Raw genomic sequence first — 20,463 nt, 5'->3', positions numbered from 1 at the left:
TATGGTCTTTCGGGGTATTTTTCTTTAATTTTTTTTCATCATATTTTTTTCTTTTCTGCGGATTGGGTTTTTAAAGTTTCCAAAGATGCGAGTGTGTATTGGTGTGTATTGGACAACAATATGTTAAATATAAAAATTAATACATTGAGAGTGAAAGTTATAACTTTTTGGAGCGGTGAGCGCTGTCGATCATCATCACGATGATGTTGTTACATCATCAACATTATTGGTCGTGGCGATGGCGATGATGAGCAAAGTAGATACCGATGACGATGTTAACCATTGGATGCTGCCAAGTTGATTTCTTTTGATGGCTTATGGACTTAAGTCACGTTAAGTTGATTAATAATATTTTGTTGTATTACAAAATACCTGAAAATGTGCGGATAAAGTTAAATTTCTTATGAAAGAGGCAATAAAAGTAAAATGTGTGTGTCTATCTCTCTCCTCCCATCTCTCTAATTAAATTACAAGTTTTCAGACACTTGCTTTATGTCTCGACAACCGAGCACCCTTTTTCCACGCACGAGCGACCCATTTTTTACGACCATAGTATACGAAAAAGTTTAAGTAAATTGCCACTAAATGACTTGGATACTTACTAACTGTTAGACTGCTGAACAAACTACGTACATACCAACATATATATATATACATCTAAAGCGGACTTTCACTTTTCATGTTTACCATCTTCAAGATACTTTACTTTGCATGTGTTATAGAGTTGTTTAGATCGACGCTGCCATTGAGACAATTGTGGGAGCCATGGCCGGAACGGGAGCTGGTCGTGTGATCTAAAGGGTGTGCGTTAGAAACAAACCCGCAGCACTTTGAATACTTCTAATTTGTATAATTTGGTAAAAGAGCTACCAGGTTGACTGTCCGATGGAGTGCCGCCAAGTCGAGTGCCATGGAATGGTGGATGGTGGTGGGGAGGGGAGGGGAAGTTAGCGAAAAGAGCGAGACCAACCAAGCGCATCCCACGGCTGTCTGGCCAACTGACCGTTGAAAATTGAAAATTGCAACGGCCAGTGAAGAAGTGACAATTCAGTCTTGTGAGATGCTTGACTGAGTGCCTTGGCCTTGGGAAAGTGCCCTTTTAGAGAACGAACTACTATAAAATATGACCAGACAATTGTCAAGGCTTTTAGTTGAACTTCAAACGTTTCTCGGGCAAAATGTATAATCCACTGGCTCTCATTTTCTGTCTCCTGTATCTTAGCAATTGCGTCCAATCGAACGATTGTGGCCAGGATGAAACACTCTACTGCCGCGGAGAACGTGCTCTGCGCAATGTGATAAGAAATTTGAATAAAAGTGACAAGCCGCTAGTGATAATGCCTGGCATGGAGATAGTACCAATGCACAATGAATCAGCAGTTGGTAAAGAAAATCCGGAAGAGACTCTCCTTGATAGTCTGGCCAACTATTTGCGAACGCACGAGGTCAATGTCAAATTAGTTGACTTGTTGGAAGAGGGAAAACTGGAGGGAAAACTTCCGATAATGAATTAGGTTAATTGACTCTAACAAATTAGACTTAGTAAAAAATGCCGTAAAGAAGTTTAAAATGTTTTGAGAATTTTTTAGGAATTTAACAATTGTGTGCTTAAAAATGTTTTGTAATTAATACACTTCTAATAAGATGGATTCTCTCATAAAATCAGCCATGAAAGAGAAAATTTTAAAACTATAAAAACAAGTTTCAAACTAGGGTAATTATATATTACATTTGATCAAACTACTCTTTTGGATTGCAATTCAGCTAATTTTCAGCCAATCCAGATTTTATAATCTAAAAAAAATGATTGTATCTTTCTAGATTTCATTAAAGCAATATTTAAGCGATGATAATGTTAGAAAAATGGGTTTTCAAAGACAAGAATCTCCTTTAAAATAAGGAGTCCAAAAACAAATTGAGATATAAAGCTAAAATTTAAAATTTAAAGTCTTTAGAAGGATAATAATAAATATATATGTATATCCTTAGTTAATTTCTTTCTTTTACATCCTGGCATCAGAATCTCTATTTTGGTTTTCGTTTCTGTAAAATGAGTGCAAAGCTTTTATGAACTTTATTTTTGGCTTGTTAAATCATATAAACTTGAAATTTATGTGTTGTGTGTGGCAGTTTAGTGACCCGGCTTAAGGATGTCTGGAGTCAGTTGATTACCAAATGCTGTTAACACGCTAAAACTTCAACTCGACGCACCATAAAATGGTGACATAAACCAACCCACTTTATAGGTGATGGGTATACATGTATTTATACATATGTAGGCCAATTCTTAGGAAACTGACGCCTCTTGTGGTGCCTATCAAATGCAAACACTGAGCAAATCTGCACTGCAGCACGCACAGCCCTCCCCCACACCACACAGACTTGCCACTTGGCTGGACGATCAAATTGTAATATATGTATGTTTGTTTGTTTGTTTTTTTGGGTGTGTGTGTGTGTGTCTATATTCCAGAGGCACGCAAGAAGAATAAAGGCCAGGGACTGCTACTGGCCATGGCACTGATGTTTGGCAAAATGATGGCAGTTGTGGGACTTGGTGGCATTGGAGCTTTGGCCATGAAGGCTCTAGGCGTTGCCATGGTGGCTCTAATGATGCCCGGAATGCTGGGCTTAAAAACAGCTGCTCAGCATGGAAACGAGTCGAGTCATAGCATTTCATATGTCACCGGTGAAGGACATCATCATAAGCGACGACGACGAGCGGCCTGGCAGGTGGTCTCCGAGCAGCAGGAACAACCTTTGGCCTACCGAGCCTACATAAACTAAAAATGTTTGACAATCATTCTCAGAATCTACATCTTATGTTAAGTAATTTATTCGTTATGCTAGAGAAATACAAAAATTGTTTCAACTTTTGTTACTACTTCAAGTTACTTTTTGGGCTTTTGAATGAGATGTTATTATTTCGTTTCTGTTTTGCACTTTAACTAATTTGCGTTTTTGTTTCTTTTACTATATTTATAATTTTATTTGTTACTAACACAGCGAAGCCGGGGATGCTGCTGCTGCTGGTGGCTGTAGCTCTTCGGTTTTTGAAATCGGTGAAAGTTTATTTGAGCCCAGTTGTTGGCATTGTACTGGCAGGCAGCATCAACAACAAAAGCAATAGCAAGCAACCTACACATAGTCACAGCAGCAGTCGATATACTCTCTATCTGTTCATAAGTATATGAGCTATTCTAGACAACACAAGACAATAGATTGAACTAGTATTTTTATGTTTAATATTTCTTAATAAATAGCAGTTAATTTGTTGAAAGTCATTACGAAATGTATCCAATTTCTAATTGTCTTTTGGCAGAGTGTTTGAACTTCGCATTGACCAAGTCTGAAACAAGTTTTTGTTCTGTTTTCTCGCCTTTAATGTCATCATTTGTCAGGCAGTTTATTGAGCCCTAATGTCAATTGCAATACCGATACAAATGCTCAGATACTCAGATACCGGATATCGAAATTTAGTAAACTTTTTCGTTCGTTTCGGTTCTGTTTGAGATCAGATTTCATCTGAACTTTTGTTTTCCATTCAAAAAGAAGCAAGGTGCATTATCACCATGCATAATTATGTGTATGAACATATATAGATTGAATATGCATAATGCGTTGAATGGCCAACTTTCACTACTTTGTTTTTTTGGCAGCATACACACAACGGTTCTTCTTCTGGTGCTCCCCCAAGAAAAAAAGAGAGAAAAAAAAAACAAGACCACGGGCCAACGACAACTGGAAATATAACATGCGAGACCTTAATTTTTTGTGTTGTTTTGGCCATGCTGTGAGTTCTGTTACACAATACCAAGAGGGCCCAAAAAAAAGCACAAAAAAACAAAGTGTAGTGGTAGTTGTAATTGAAAAACCCGTTAAACGCTTAACAGGGATACAAAACCTACCATGGGTCATACCGCAACTTGATCTACCATGCCATCTCCCCCTCCCCGCCACCGCTGCCACCCCTCGAGCAGTATAGTGCCCCGCTATGCCTAATTGTTGTGGCTCCGGCTGCTGAGATGTCGACTCTGGCCCGCTCTTCTGTTAACTTTCCCTTTTCAACGGCATTTTACGAGCTCGACTGGAGTCGACTTTGACCAGCTTTGTTGCCTGCTTCTGCCACTTGTAATTAAATTATAAAATAAGTTCATAAAAGCAAAATTTGTTGTTTTATAATTTTTATATGATTCGAGCAACTGCGAGTTTATATAAACCCCCACACAGCCATCTCCCTTCCGCCTCTTCCTCTGTCTTCTATCTCCACCTAAAGAGTGAAATATTTTGCAGACATGAGATTGATTTTCTAAAAAATTTGGTCTTTGATGATGATGATGATGATTACAATAATGATGATGACGGCGACGTGTGTGAATGCTGACTGCCTCTGCTGTTGATGCTGCTGCTGCATAAATGAAAGTTCATAAAGAAATTAGCTGATTAATCGTCGTTCGATGAGCTTGGAAAATGACCAAGCCAAACTGAGGCGGGCCGCTTCGAGCTGACTGAAAGTGTCACGCAGCCTACATTTTAAGTCGACTCTGCCACAAATTTCACTTTTCAATGATGCTGCTCTCGGTTGCTGATGGACCCTAAGTTGGAGCTCATCGTCAGCTGGGCCAGCATCCAGCCATCCATCGAATGAAAGAGAATCGAGAGGGGGGCCCACCTTCCGCAACGATTCACATGTAAATTAATATTTAACCCAAATACCGCGAATTCTTTATAAGAAATGTCGCAGACACCAAACTTCCAGCTGACTTCTCCGCTTTTGGTTATACATAATTGCCTTTTGTTGTTGTTGCTTTTGTTATTTTTGATTATTATGCAAATTTAACATTAATTCAATGTGACCGTAAAAAAAAGGGGAAAATAGAGTTCTACGAGTATTAGCTTAACATTTTTATGGTTTGTGAAATTTTCTGTGTCTGTTTCATCTTCTTTACATTTACATTTCGGCTGTGCTCAAGTTTCATGTAAAAAATACTTTTACTTATTATAATAAACTAGAAATGGTCATTCCAAAAAATCAACAACAAAAAAGGTTGCATTTTAACCTTTTTCATAAATTTTGTGATATCAGACATCGGCAAAAGGTTTCCTTTTACGTTATGTACTAGATAATAGCCATTTATTAATTGCTACAATTCTAATATCTAATTCTTCATGGATTTCAATAGAATCTATTTTAGATTAAACATTTTAGAATAGGTTCTAAATCCTAATCAAATTCTTAAGATAAAAGTTATTTAACAAGAATTTGAATAAACATTTGGAATCTGCTATGAAATTTTAGTCAATATTTAAAATCTTTAAACTATCTCCGGAAACTTCCTCTTAATTCAAGAAAATATCCTGTCTCACGACTATTTTAGCCTAACAAATATTGAATATTTTTGCTTTAAACTGACATTGAAAAGGGTCCAAGGTACTAAATATTGTATAAAAGGAGCATCCCCTTGGCTCTTTTATATATATTTATCATTGATTGCCTTCCCTGTAGCCTTTCTGCTTCTTTGTTAGCCATTTATCTGATCCACTCGAAACGTTGCATCATCACATTTCACTTTCCTTATTTCCTTGGCATCTTAATCTGCAAGTCGGTCAAAAGAAATTTATTAAATATATTCATGATTCAGTTAAGTCTTCTTCCTCTTAATGCAAATAATGTAGGAATGTATAGGTATATATATAGGTATTTATCATTTTTTTTTTTTTTTTGTATTACCGTTGCTATGGCTGCTAAATACGTGTATATAGCTTACTTCTGACCACTACTTTCAGCGAAAATTTTTTGTTATTTATTCATTAAATTTTTGCCGCTTCTGCTGTTGCTCTTGCTCTTGCTGATGGTCGTCTGTATCTTTTGTTGTTGTTATTGTTTATGTTGCTTGAACACAGATACACAAAACACACCTACATATATATATATATAGCAATATTTTTTACATGAGAGCGAGAGAGAGAGACAGACCCACCCCATAACAATTTAATAAAAATCGAAAAATAAAGCGAAAAAGGAGAAGAAAAAAAATTAAATGCAAAATCAACAAGAAATTTTTTAGCTCACCAAAGGCAAACACACCTACAATGTGGCAATTGATTGGCAAAATACCTGCCAAGTGGCAAAAGAAAAGATGTCAGCAAACAAAGTGAAATTGTGCTACCGATTGGACCAGTGTTCGAGCCACATACATATACATATGCCGTTGGTGGCAGTACGGTACATTAGGCACACCGTTAGCTGGGTCTAGTGTATCTTCGATGGCCATCTACAGCAACCAGAAACGAAAATCTTTTCTAATTTGTGGGTAGTATTTAGTAATGCATAGTTTTTCACCTAACACCAAATGCCGCCCGTCTCCGATCTTCTTCTCGCTTTCATTTTGTTTATGCAAATCAGTCGACGAAATAAACTAAAAATATAGCAGGAAAAAAACTTTCTTTCAGCTTTAATTTAATTCGAATAGTTAGACAAAAAAAAAGCAACGGCCTGCTGATAAATAAAGAAGAAGAAAGACCAAAATGGCCATCTTGTTGTGTGGGATACAAATGATCATCGTCATTGTATTTACTGTTCCCCTGTCTGGCTAATGAGTTTCGAGTATTTGAATTAATGTCAAACGAAATGAAAGTGAGAACTAAGCTCAAATCACTAACCATAGAACACATAGATGGGACAAACTCATGATTTTTTGATTGCAAACGCTAGCCTAGTCATGGAACCCCAGAGAACTTCGGGAAAACCCGAACGCTCTCACTCTCAATGAGAGCGTAAAATGGGGAGAGGGCAAAGCAGCTACGAAAAAATTTCAGTCTAGCACAGACTACCGAACGACGAAGGCAGGCCTACGTCGCTTGTGATTTCGTTCTGTCTATGTATGTGTACACTCGTCGGTACATGCTCAGGCTTCGTAGTGTGTGTGTGACGTGAAGTTGTACAACATCGCATTTCAATAGCTCGCTCGACCAAAATTTTTAATTTTCGACAAAACAGCGACAATGTGAATAGGATATGCCCCTGTCGAAAGAATATCAAGAAATATTGGCATCAGCTACGTATGTATCCCGGTGGCTGTGCCGATAGAGTGTTCGCTTCGTGATGTGTCTTGGGGAATGTCCCTGGTTCGATTCCCATAAGGTCTCAACCGACCAATAAGGTTTTTTTTTTCTATTTTTTAATAAAAATAGAATAAAAAAGTAAATTAGTTTTTAAAAAGTAAAAATAAAACAATATTATAAAATAGAAAAAACCTTAATTAAGCCGACGATTTATATTTATATTTATATAAATAAAAAAAATAGACAAAAAAAAACTTCGTTAACGATAATCGAGTTGGGATTCGAACCAGCGACATTCCTACGTATGTGTCTTGTGAAATGTCCCTGGTTCGATTCCCCACTCGAAATCATTGGCTTATATAAGGTTTTTTTCTATTTTATAATTTTGTTTTTTATTGTGGATTTTTTCTTTATTTTTCTTTTTTATTCATTTATTATTTATTTATTTTTTATTTATTTATTTATTTATTAAAAAATATAAAAAAAAAACATATTGGTCGGTTCCGAAGTGGGAATCGAACCAGCGACATTTAGATCGCCAAGCGAGCATTCTATCGGCACAGCCACCGGGATACATACGTAGCTGATGCCAATATTTCTTGATATTCTTTCGACAGGGGCATATCCTATTCACATTGTCGCTGTTTTGTCGAAAATTAAAAATTTTGGTCGAGCGAGCTATTGAAATGCGATGTTGTACAACTTCACGTCACACACACACTACGAAGCCTGAGCATGTACCGACGAGTGTACACATACATAGACAGAACGAAATCACAAGCGACATAGACCTGCCTTCGTCGTTCTGTAGTCTGTGGTAGACTGAAATTTTCTCGTAGCTGCTTGGCCCTCTCCCCATTTTACGCTCTCATTGAGAGTGAGAGCGTTCGGGTTTTCCCGAAGTTCTCTGGGGTTCCATGACTAGGCTAGCGTTTGCAATCAAAAAATCATGAGTTTGTCCCATCTATGTGTTCTATGGTTAGTGCTCAAATATTCTATTGAATAGATCCCCAAATGAGGCACTTAAAATCTCTGACTTGACAAAATATTACAACACTTTTACAATGCATTTGATTGTCATTGTAAAATCAAGATAAACAAAATGGAATAGAGAAATTGAAAATAATTAGGAAAATGTGTCAGTTGTAACTAAAGCTTTGCAGTCTTTGCTTGATTTATACGTAAGTTTGGAAAGAGTATTTATGGGAATATTTGAAAAAAGTCCTGCTTCTCTTAAGCACATGTCAAGGACTTAAACATATTTATGAAACCCTCGAAAACAGTTTATTATTTCAGTAAAATTTGTATATTTGCTTAATCAAGCGCAAGCACTAATTGAAAAATGCTTTCAGTTAATTAACTTGGTTAGCAATAAATAACAAAAAAGCTTCAATTGCTCAAAAAAATATGAACATATGATATTGTTGAATGTCTTGCCCGCTGGCAATGGGGACTTTGGCACAAGCCAGAGACGCCAAATGCCAAATGGATGGACATGGACGCGTTCAGCGCGTGAACCAACATAAATTTTGTAGTAGTAGTAAAAACGGATGCCCATCTTGTGTGTGTCTGTGTGTGTGTGTGTGTGTGTGTGTGTGTGTGTGTGAGTGGTGCACTGAGTGTGTGGTGCATTGTGAACTCATTTATATTCAAATGTATGCCGATTGTTGTCCGGTGAAAATCGAAAATGAAATTTCAACGAATTCACGCTGACACGGTCGCTCAACATTGTCGTTTAATTATAATTTTTTTTTTTCACTATTCTCTCTCTCTTTGGGATGCCGCGATTGTGGCAACGGATGCTGCACCCTTTTTATTTCAGTCAGTTACGAAATTATCGAATGGATCTTCAAATTTTTAAGCTTTTTACACTTTTACCGTTACATGGGGCTATTGACGTCATAAGAGTCGCACAAGTGCGAGAAACGGAAAGCTGATTAAATTGTAGCATAGTAAAATTACTCATACGCCCCATGCGCCAACGGCAATCGACAATTTGGCATCGTGGCATAATGACGATGATTCAGTGGTTTCATAAGCTGCACATAGATCCGTTTGATGGTGTCTCAAGGTGTCAGATGTCGTCAGTCGACCATCTCTCTGCATCTCCAACATTCACCTTGAAACGAAAGTCAAAGATGGAGACGGAGATAGAGACGGAGCTGGTGCTCAAAACCGCAAGTAAAGTCAGCGAATGCTCTTGACTTTTTAGGCTAACGAATTCGGTATTCACGCTTAATATCCCTCCAAACCTCCCAAACCCATTCTCGACTGTCCAACCATTCATCCATCTATAGCACATCGTTTTCACAGTCGTTTTCATACTCTTGCCTTTGTTGGACCATTATTTGCCTCATTCGGAAAATATTAACAAAAGCAAACACTTAAGTCTTAAGTCTAGCATTACTAAGAATCATTTCACTTTTCTTTTTGCTTTTCAATGAAAACCTTGATTAACTAGTTGATATCACCAAAGGCAATATCAATATTTCGATCAATTTTATCTTAAATGGTTTGCAGAATTATACTTATTTAAGGACAAATTCTTATATAATGATTGAAAAATTCAAAATAATATTTATTTAGAAATTAGTTTAGCTTAATTACAGAAATCCTGCCAAGACTTCATTAAAGACATTATATTTTATTAAAATATGGAAAACAAACAAATAAACCTTTTACCCAATAAGTCCTTAGTTTTCTTTCTTTTGTACAAATCCGTACTAACCCCTAATCGTTTAACTAATCCATTAGTATACGTTTTGTCAAGGGTGTTTAAACTTCGCCAAAGCTGAGCAAAGGTCTAGCCCTATGGTTTTATTTTTTTACGATTATGCTCAAGGTGTTTACTTTTCACTTGGACAGGACGTGCTTATCATTAAATTTCACTTATGACCCCCCCATCAAATAAATACTTATATATCATATTTATGACAGAGATATATATATATATATATCCATATGGATCCTAGGTCCAGGCCACTAAAACTCGGTTTCATTCTGGCGACCTAATTGCGTAATTTATGATAAAAATCACAGTTTATGTTGCGTCATAAAAATGACAGCAACAACAAAAACAACAACTATAATGTCACGAAAATCAAAAGTAATTTCAAGGCGCGCACATGCGATAAACAAAACAACTTGCCCCCATACATCCCTCTACCATGCCCTCTACCCTGCCCTTTACCAAAAACCCGAAAATAAGATGACACACAGACATTGCGATGGACCTTGATAAGAAGGGGGGCAGAGCGCGAGGAGACGTATGTAGGCCCCCAAGACCAGACTAGGGGCCAAAAAATAACAGTAGTATGAAAATATAATACACACAACTTTCATTTCTTGCGGCCAAAAAAAAAAGAAAAGAAGAGAGAGAAAAAAAAACAAAAGCGTTCAAAATTAACCAAAGCAGAAGAATATGGCACACATATTGGGGCACCCAGATAGGCAAGACGCATGGGGGGAAGGCTGGCGGGCAGGGAGGCAGGCAGAAGAGTGGGTTAAACTGAGAGCAGCACCTGTTTATCACCTCATGTGTTGTAATCTGTGAAGCTGTAGCCAAGCCGAGTCAAAAGCTAAATGCGAACAAAATGGTACATACATAGAATCACAGTCTGCACGTGTGCGTGTGTGTGTGTAAGGGAAAGAGCGGAGGCAGCATACAAATGATGGGCAGATGAGCAGCAGATGAGTTGCCAAACAGAGAAGAAGATACACAGGGAGTAAGAGATAGACAGAGACACACAAAGACAGCGACAGAGAAAGAGCGAGAGAGGACAGACAACCTTGGCACTGGCGCGCCTGCTCTTTGAGGCAACTTTCTCGCGCTCTTTCTCAGTAAGCCCTGTGCCGTTGCTGCCGCTGTTGGCGTCTGCGTCGGCGTCGCCATTGACTTTCTTCAATGCGGAAGCGCGCACAAAAGCTCATGAGCAGTTAGCTTCAGTGGGCTAGCCTAATGCTGCTTCTAAGCTAAGCTTAACGTCGGGACGGCTGCTGTCACAGAGCGGGAGAGCATTTGTGAGGGAGAGCGAGTGAGCGAGCGAGAACCCGATTTATTGGATACCGTAGGGAACTTGGAGCCCTCTCATACTTGCTGCCTGCGTCGCTGCTCAGTCAGTCAGTGTGTGTGTTTGTTTGTGTGTGTGTGGTGTATTTGTGTGCACTTTTTACATAATTTTACGTTATGCCGCAGCGAGGCATCCGTTAGGTTGGAAACTCTTTAAAAACAGCCTGACAGCGTCGAAAAATTATCAAACCGCAGCTTGTTCCATTCGAATGAACACACCAGTGATTTCGGTGGTGCCAAGGAATTCAGTTTAGTTCAAAAACAAATCATAACCATGAAGTTCTTCATTGCTACCGCATGTGTCCTGCTTTTGGCATCGGGCATCTCGGCCGATCCTGTCAAGGCCGCCACCGAGGAACAGTCCGGTGCATTTGCCAAATGCCTGGAGGCTGATTCAATCTCGTGTCTTCAGCTAACGGTACGGATTAAACACAAAACCAAGGATTAACTAATTATATATTAAAGAACACTAAAGAACACAATTTTTTTCTGGCACCGTGAAAGTGAAACTATAAAAGAAAGAGAAAAAAAAAAACAAAATAGAATCACCCATGAAATAAAAATTAATCATCAGGAGCCACACTAATGTAGCCCTGAGACAGTGAAGTCTCTAGTGATAATTTAAATATGGAAGATGAAACAAATTTCATGGGGATGCGAAAGTGAAAGTGCCAAAATATTTATACAAATGAATATTAATTAATTGTGTAAATCAAATATGACCGTTCGGAATATACAACCTAAACCTAAATAAGCTAATTTGTGAACCCAATTCTTTTCGTGTCTTCCCTCTCTGCAGCTCTTCCGCAAGGCCAAGTCCATCTTTGAAAATCCACAAATCGAACTGTTCGGCGGTGTCTCGTTGGTCAAGGCCAATGAAGGACGTCAGCACAAATCTCTGGACAATGCTATCGCTGTTGAGGCCGCTCCCTCTGTGGAGGCTCGCACCACCGAGATGGGCAACTACTCCATGGACAATGCTAAGAGCTTCTTCGCTGAGCGCTCTTTGAACTTCAACTTCGCCAATGCCGCTCGCAGCGTTGCCCGTGCCATTCCCGATGACATCAAGGCCGATCTCCGTGAATTGGTTGTCGAGTCCCGTACCCGCAAGAAGAAGCTCTTGAAGAAGTTCCTCCCCATCCTGTTGGGCGTTGGTGCTAAGATTGCTGTCCTCGGCGTTGGTTCCATCTTCGGTCTGCTCTTCTTGGCCAAGAAGGCTTTGGTTGTCTCCGTGATTGCCTTCTTCCTCGCTTTGGCTGCCGGTGCATCAAGTGGTCTGAGCCGTCTGGGCGGTTCCGGCGGCTCTGGCGGTGGTCTGCTCGGCGGTCTCGGCGGTCTTTTCGGTGGAAAGAACGCTGGCTCCTCCTCTGCTAGCTCTGGTGGCTGGTCATCCGGCGGTGGTGGTGCTGCCAGCAGCGGCTGGTCATCGGGTGGCAGCTCCGGCTGGGATACCCATGGTGCCTACAGCTCACCTGTGGCCCAGACTATTGCCTACCAGGGATACAAACAGGCCAGACGGTAAGCCATCGGCCTTCCATTCCGCACTCCATATGAAGGACAACAAAGCCTGACAAGGAGAGAGAACATTCGCAAAAACAAAAAATGATGACCAGTTAATTAATGTCTATATTATATATATTTATAAATTATTTATTTAATTTATTTACTTGAACGAGAACGAGATGGGGCGATGCCGTATGGCATTGCACCCCAGCAAAAATTGCCTTCCAATCAAACAAAAGAAAAACAAACTCTCGGCCCAGAGAGCTAACCGAACACACACCACAAACCACATTCTTCTTTCACATCCACCAAAAAAAAAACAGTCCACAGCTGCCACAACCAACACAACTCACACACTCTTTATACATACACTCCTTCTATCGCTCATCTATATCTATCTTTCATCTCGCGGCTGCGTCTTTGATTAATGGCCACAAAATGTTTGCAACTAGTCGCGCCCATTAATCAAAAGCCAGCCTCGCCTATCTAACTCTAACTATCTACCTCATCTGTCTATCAATCTAAAACTCTATCTCTATTTCTATATCTACCTCTGTCTATCTATAACTCTGTATCTATATCTAAATCTGTCTCTCTATCTATATGTTTTCTGCTTTACCGAAACACAAAACTCTGAACAAATGCTGCAAAATCAAAGAATCAAATAATAATTCAAATATGAAAACAAAAAAGAAATAATGTATCCACTCTGTCTATTTTCTTTAATGATTTCTTTTCCGAAAAACACAAACTTTTCCTTTTCAATTGCATACGCACCTTCTGCATCATCTTCATCACAGCACTCGACACAATCAACAGCGTCATTATAGCCATAATCATCATAGTCATCTTCAGGCAACATCACTCATACGCCTCATTGTCTGTGTCTAGCAATTTGCATTTGTGTGGCTGAACTTTCCTTCATTTCTCAGTCCATTCTTTGTTATCAGCCAAAATCGAAGACACAAAATGTTTTCTTTTATTTTTCTTCTCTTAAACAAAAATTTCACCCACTTATTTCATCTGTTTTTCGTCTTCATTTTTCTACCATTTTTTTGGTTAATCTTCTTCATTTTCACTGCACTTTCTTCTTGTTTGTTCGCTAGCTGTCTGTCGCTCTCTTAGCCAGAATATAACAAAAGCAATTTGCTAAAAAATAAAATAAACATTTAGCTACGCGTATTTTGGCTTATTCACAGGGAGGCTAACGGGCACATGGGTACACACACACAGGCAAGGGCTAGGGCAACAACAATGGACATTATGAAAAAATATATATATATATATATTCTGCACCTGCCACCAAAAAACTCAAAATTAAAGAAAGTTCGAGACGATGTTGATGTCGCACCTGAAGACCTGGCAATTGAGCCTAAAAAATAACTGCAGTCGGTTACCGGCGGCAAACGGCACTTCATTGCCGCTTAAACGGCTACCGCTCCCTTTGCTGCTGCTGCTGCTGCTTGGTGCTATACTTATGAATATGACCCAGTTAACAGAAAGCACTTGGCCAAATGTAAACATGTGTGTGTGTGTGTGTGAATATATATAAATTTAAAAGTGGATGGATGCTGTGCGTCTCCAACAACATTATAGTCAACGGCACGTAAACTGTGTTGTCTTCTAGCGGCATAGACTTTCTTCAGATATACAACTATTTGTAGGTACGTCAGCAATTAATGTGTCGCCGACTGACTTCTAAGCGTTTTTTTATGCTCATTTGGGCCGCAACGCAACGTTTGGTTTGTTTGATTTGCTTAGCATCTAACATTCTGCTTTTTGCTGCCACTTAACCATTATTTCCGTATGGTTTGTGGACTAATGTCGACGTCTGTCCGCACGTCTGACTGTCTGAGTGACTGTCTTGGATGGCTGGCTGGCTGGCTGTCTGACTGGGCTTACTCTCTCATGACTTGTACCTAAACCTTGTCGTTTGTAGGTTTTCGTTTGTTTGTTAAGTGAAATTTCTAAATACTGTTCCATTGATGGTGTCACGCTCAAAAGCCAATTGCCATTGTCCAGGCAATAACATTTCGAGCCAGTTAACAAAGTCATACCGAAGTGTCAATCAAATTCGTGAAATGAATGAAATGCAGTTGTTGTTGTGTTTTGTTGTTTGTCGATGACGAAAAATGAAAGTGACAGGAATTCTGGCCCATTTCTTTCTTTCCCAAAAGTGATATAACATGATTTAGCTTGTTCATTGTCAGAATCGGTTTCGATATTGAACTCTTAACTGCATTCAGCTTTCATTACTTTACTCATCAACAAATCAGACACACACAGTTTAACTCTTAAAGCAATTACTAACAAATTACTTAACTTGGATTTGTTGAGTTTAATCCTTGTTTTGTTTATATACGGATACATTATTTCTTGCGTACAATTTATATAAATTTAAGACCCAGCTGAAGCAACACATTTGTAAGCCATTTTGACATTGAATTATTAAGGCAATCCTTAAAGTATGCTCTTAAATTTTGTTAATTTTCCAAAGTCGTAGCAAAGCTTTGCCGTGTTTCGAAACTCGGCATAATAGCTTAATGTTTGAAGCACAAAATGTTATTACCAACTTTCTAAGCTTAGCTTTAAGTAAGCCAAGTTAACTTAAGTAAATTTTAAAGCCACGTTTAAAAGGTGGCAATGCTTTCTTTTTCAAACTCATATTGCATACTTTTAACTCTGTGAAAATTGATGCAAAGTCTGGAAAAGGCTTTAAGCATCAGTTAAACTTGACAATTTTTCAGTCAAATACTTGGATTTAGTAAGTATCTAAATAATATCTATAGAATTTCATATCTTAATTGGCCCTAGTTAAGTAAAATTCCCACTTCGGGTTTTTTTAAAAGTTAACAAATTAACTTTTATAATAATTTACTATTTTTATAAAATTTCAATAATTGTTAAATAAAATTCATATGTGTAATATACATATTTTACTCTTCTCTAGATTAAATTCAAACTTAAATGTGAAAACAAATTTAAATTAAAGGGTTGGCAATTATTTTAGATGTCAACAAAGTTTTGTGGTGCATAAGGGCCGGATTTATTTTTAAATAATATATGTACATATGTATATAGAGGTAAGTTTTTACATCATGTGCCCAGGCCTTTTATGGTAGCCACTCGGCAATGGTTAGGCCTGGGTCTGGTCCAATCCTACATGCATATATGGTTGAAATGGCGGTTTCTGTTTGGTCCAACCTGGGACCGCCTCATGCGCTTTTCCGGTTTGCGGTCTTCACTTGGTGGTCTCGGACAGTTGGCTGGGTCAATGCACACTTTACGGATTTGAAACGTTGCCCATTTACCTCTACACACATGGAGCAAATGAAAGATAGAGACAGATAGAGAGGGAAAGAGAGCGATGGAGAGAGGGAGAGTTTGCATGTGTGAAAGTGTTGCAATATATTGTATATTGTCGGTTCATAATTCAATATGGCCAAAACATGTTGGTTAGTCTTGACATTGAATAATACAATCACTAATGCGGCACAAAATGAAATCGAATGGATCTGGGCCTGGGCCAAAAGTAGTAAAAGTATAATTTTCAATTGGCATTTATAACTTTCACACTGTGCTAAGTATCAGCTGGTGCGGCAACGGCAAAGGCAAATGCAATGGCAATGGAATCGGAATCGGCAGATGTGTGAAAGTTGTCAGTTTGCAACTTTTATTGTCAACATATTAACAAACAAGGTAACCAAACAAGCGAACAAACGAACGGTCCAACAAAATTACTATAGCAAATGATGAAGATGTTGTTGATAATAGTGATGATGATGTTGATGATGATGATGACGATGACGACGATAGCCAGTTCGGTGAATGATATTACAAAGCCATCATGGATGAAAGAGACCGTTTCGAGAGCTGCTTTTGTCCAACAAAAGAACAAAATGTTGACAATAACGAAAGTGAAATGCCTTTTTACCCTGATCATAATTATGATAATGACAAATTTTTTCATAATGAAACGAAATTGAAATGCCTTGAAAGTGAAAACTGAGCAATTAAAAGCAGAGCAAGCAGGCAGGCAGACAGACAGGCAGGCGGGCACTCTCTGCCACGCCCTTAAGCTTTCGTTTTTTCATTTTTTGCTTGTTTCTTTGCTTTTTATTTCTTATTCTCTTTCCACTTACATATTTATTTTCGATGAATTTTTAGCGATTCATATAAATGGTATTTTTGCCAGCATTGGCGATTACACATTTGGGGCGTGGCTGTCTCTAAGGCGCAAGATATTTGCATTTCACGATTTTATCTTGTCCAATGCTTTAAGAAGATAAAACCGAAATAAAAAACCCAAATCACAATATTTTTTTGGGAGGTGGAGAAATGAAAGAAGTAAAACCAAAATCTGATTATCAAGTGGAAACTCTCACTTTTACGATTATTTTCTTACGGCTTTCGGTCGGCATCATCATCATGATGCTGATGATGATTGTGGTTGACTCTCTATCCATTGTTATATTGTCTTTTCTGTCTCATTAAGATTAGACTTTCTGTGTGTGTGTGTGTGTGGCTACAAAACTAGAAAACCTTAGAGCAGCAGTCGCAACATAAATAAAAGTCAATTTTATGCTCACTTTTTGTTACTGATTGACTTGAATCGTCATTGGATTCGTGTCACGAAAGCTAAAGTTGTCATTTATTGCATGTGTTGCTGTGATTTGGAGCAACACTAAATATCTCAATTAGAAGTTATGTCGGTACCTCAGTAGGTTGCTGGGCCTTTCTCTAACTCTCATGTCGAAAATCGACACAATTCTCTAGCGATGCACAGATATATAATATATATATAATATGCCTTTCCATCGCTCATCTAGCCATCCATTCATTCATTCATTCAGCAAAACTGCCTGGCCCAACCCTCTGACAATTAATTAAGTCAAATTGTTATTGGCTTTCAGCCATGGCTTTCCTGACGCTAGCCACGCGCTCAAAGTCCAAAGCTGGTTTAGTTTTGTTACCTTTCGTCGTCGTTGTTGTGTTGTTGTTGCACTTCAGTCCGTTCGATATTTGTTGTAATTTCTATCATTTCTAAGGCTGCAGTCGGCTGTCGGCCAAAAACAAGTTGCCACAAACCCAACCCCAACCGCAGCATCAGCCGAAAAACATGCCGAGAAAGTGCCGGGACCTGAGGTACCGGAATTGTGGCTCAGCTTTGGCTGGTTGGTTTTTTTCGTTTTTTTCTGTGTTTTTTAATGCCGCCATATCCGTTTTTGGTTCGATTTATGCCTTTTGATAAGCAAACAAACACAATCAAGTGACAGACACAAAACGAGCCGGCCGGCTTGGACTGGCCCAACTCACGTGTTTGGGGGGCTTGAGAGGCGTCGTCGATCATTGAGTTACATCGATATCGGTGAAGAGTCAAGCATCGAATCAATTTATATATCTCTAGTGTGACTGTGTTGGTATGTGTCTGTGCGATTGGGCAGCTGCTATGCCGTAGGTGAGGCGAAAATAAAACGGAAAGATTAAATAAAAAAAACAAAAACAAAGTAAGAAAAGTTTCACTTTCTCATTGGTTACCGTTACTTATAATATGGAAGCTATCGGCCAGAGTAAAGTTATTGCTCTTTTGGCCTAAGGATGAAAGACAACACGGTCCGGACAGGGACAGAGAAAAGGAAGCACTGTTCAACCGGTTGAAACAACTCGATAAAATGAAGGGACCCACGGGGCAGAAGAAAATTGAACATCTGCCATTATTGATGATACAACTGATGCAAAAAGTCATTATCAAAATTACAAGAAACAAAAAAAAAGGCAAATCAATGTCGTTACTTAATGCCTATATCCAACGTTATTGATTATATTTGATGATCCATGAATTTAGAGACAGATTATTAAAGGTTTAACAATACGACACATATATATGTATATTAGATGTAGGTACAACTTTTATGTTTTCTTCTTCATTTTATTAGATAGTTAAAATACTACAATATACAAAAAATTTAAAGGTTTTCAACACCTTGCATAAAGGTGAGCTTGGTTGCGGTTGTGAACTTTAAATTAAAAGCGTTCAATCATAATTAAGAGAAAATTGAAAACTTAAAAGTTAATTAAACAATATTTATCAAAATTTAAATAAAAGTAGTAGTCTGAATAAACAGAACCCCATGACCAGTTAAAATGATTACAAAGGAAACAAAAAAACATTAATAAAATACTGCATGAAAATAAACCAACAAAAGTGCGCAATTGTTGTTAATGCTGTTGGTTGGCAAAAAATAAAAATAAAGAAGGAATATTTTTTTTGCAGCATTCACCCGTATGGCAAATAGTTTGCTTTTCGTTTAATTAACTTTGTAATACAGTTCCATCAACAATACAGACCAGTAATTTAGGCTAAGTAACTTTTGTATTATGCATTTTCGTTAGTCAAACTCATTCTCGCTAATTGCACAGAGTGATGCACATTGCGCATACGCCCTGGTCATCGATGCAATTAGGTGAGATTAGCATTTGCAGTGGATGCAATCAACTGAAATTCAAGCGGGTCTATAATGGCAGCTGATGCTGGAGTCCCATGCAAAAGACACTTGGATTTGACATTGACAGAGAGAAGAAGGAAAGAGATAGAGAGCTCTTCATGTGTTTTGCAGTTCGAATGCAGTTGGATTGTATTTTTGGTAATGAGTAATGATTTATGACCTAAAACACACACACAGAATGTAATGAATGGGACTGAATGAGGTGTGAAATTTTCGTTTGCCATTGTAATTATAATCCATTAATAGCCCTGTATGATTATGTTGATGAAGATAATGATGATGGCCACTTCATCATGACAAGTGCCGCATAACATGGAACCTTTTACAACAATATCTTCGGCATACTAATTACATATGGCCATAACAATGAGAGGCAAACAACACATTCACATTGTTATGGCCATTGACCAGCAGTTGGGCCGCTCTAATGGGCGGCTTTTTGGTGCTTTAGTGTTTTGGATTTACTGTTGTTGTTTGTTGTTTGTTATTGCTGTTGTATTTTTGAAGGCAGGTTGCAAGTTCATTCGCATTCGCACACACAACACCACACACACCACAACACACACACCACACACCTTTCACACTTATTGTATATACGTCCATTTAGATACCCCAAAACTTTCCTGGTGGTGAGTTTGGTTGCTCCTGTCAAAGTATGCACATTTCATCATTAACATCCTCATCATGACCAATGCTGGTCATAAGCCGTACAATCGTGACGAAAACCCATTCAAATGCCGGCTTAGACTGAGTCTGGACATTGACACTTGCCTTTGAAGTAAACATTACAGAGAGTACTTTCATTGGCAAATAATGTACATATGTATATGTTGTCGTGTGTGTGTGTTTGTTTGACACATGTGGACACAGGAGGTGGCAGCACTTCACAACTGTTTATGGTAAAATAGTAGATAAAGCGACTGTGTTTTGAGTTGACTAGATGATGACTGGATCGGCTGGCAAAGTGCCTGCCTTGGTATGTTAACGGTCCATTGGCACCAAACGGTCTTAATTATAATTTTAATTGACCGTCTCGCACTGTGCGCCTAATCAAACGGCAGCATGCTCCAGTTATGTCGCAGGCCAACCGGAAATACCGTTTTATCAATCACTCAAAGTTGTTTCAAGTGGTGGCCATTGATTAGACAAAACTGAAGAAACGTCATCATAAGGTCTGTCATCATCATCCATCATCATCGACATCGACATCGACATCAAACATCTTATCATCATCTTATGATGATGACGATTGCGGCTATTCCTTTGGAAGCTTTTTGACCGAAATACCATCGAAAGCAAAAGAAAGAAAGTTTCTCAATGCCG

The 20,463-nt window shown here is 38.5% G+C and overlaps 2 protein-coding genes across 2 annotated transcripts; both read left to right on the top strand.

Moving 5' to 3' along the window:
• The first annotated feature begins 1,178 nt into the window (after nt 1–1,178).
• LOC124461780 lies at nt 1,179–2,801 on the top strand. The gene is made up of 2 exons (XM_047013240.1): nt 1,179–1,483; nt 2,460–2,801. The coding sequence occupies exons 1-2, from the start codon at nt 1,179–1,181 to the stop codon at nt 2,782–2,784; spliced, it is 630 nt and encodes a 209-aa protein (XP_046869196.1). The 3' UTR covers nt 2,785–2,801.
• Nucleotides 2,802–11,340: 8,539 nt separating this feature from the next.
• Osi6 (Osiris 6) lies at nt 11,341–12,718 on the top strand. Its single transcript, XM_002073589.4, is given in 3 exon segments — nt 11,341–11,368; nt 11,371–11,549; nt 11,931–12,718. Coding segments are annotated over 3 exon segments (930 nt in total). The 3' UTR covers nt 12,654–12,718.
• The last annotated feature ends 7,745 nt before the right edge of the window (nt 12,719–20,463 follow it).

This window comes from Drosophila willistoni, unplaced genomic scaffold, assembly GCF_018902025.1.
Source record: "Drosophila willistoni isolate 14030-0811.24 unplaced genomic scaffold, UCI_dwil_1.1 Seg65.1, whole genome shotgun sequence".
Classification (NCBI taxonomy): domain Eukaryota; kingdom Metazoa; phylum Arthropoda; class Insecta; order Diptera; family Drosophilidae; genus Drosophila; species Drosophila willistoni.
The sequence above is the reverse complement of the archived record's forward strand: the minus strand, read 5'-3'. Positions and strand labels throughout refer to the sequence as shown.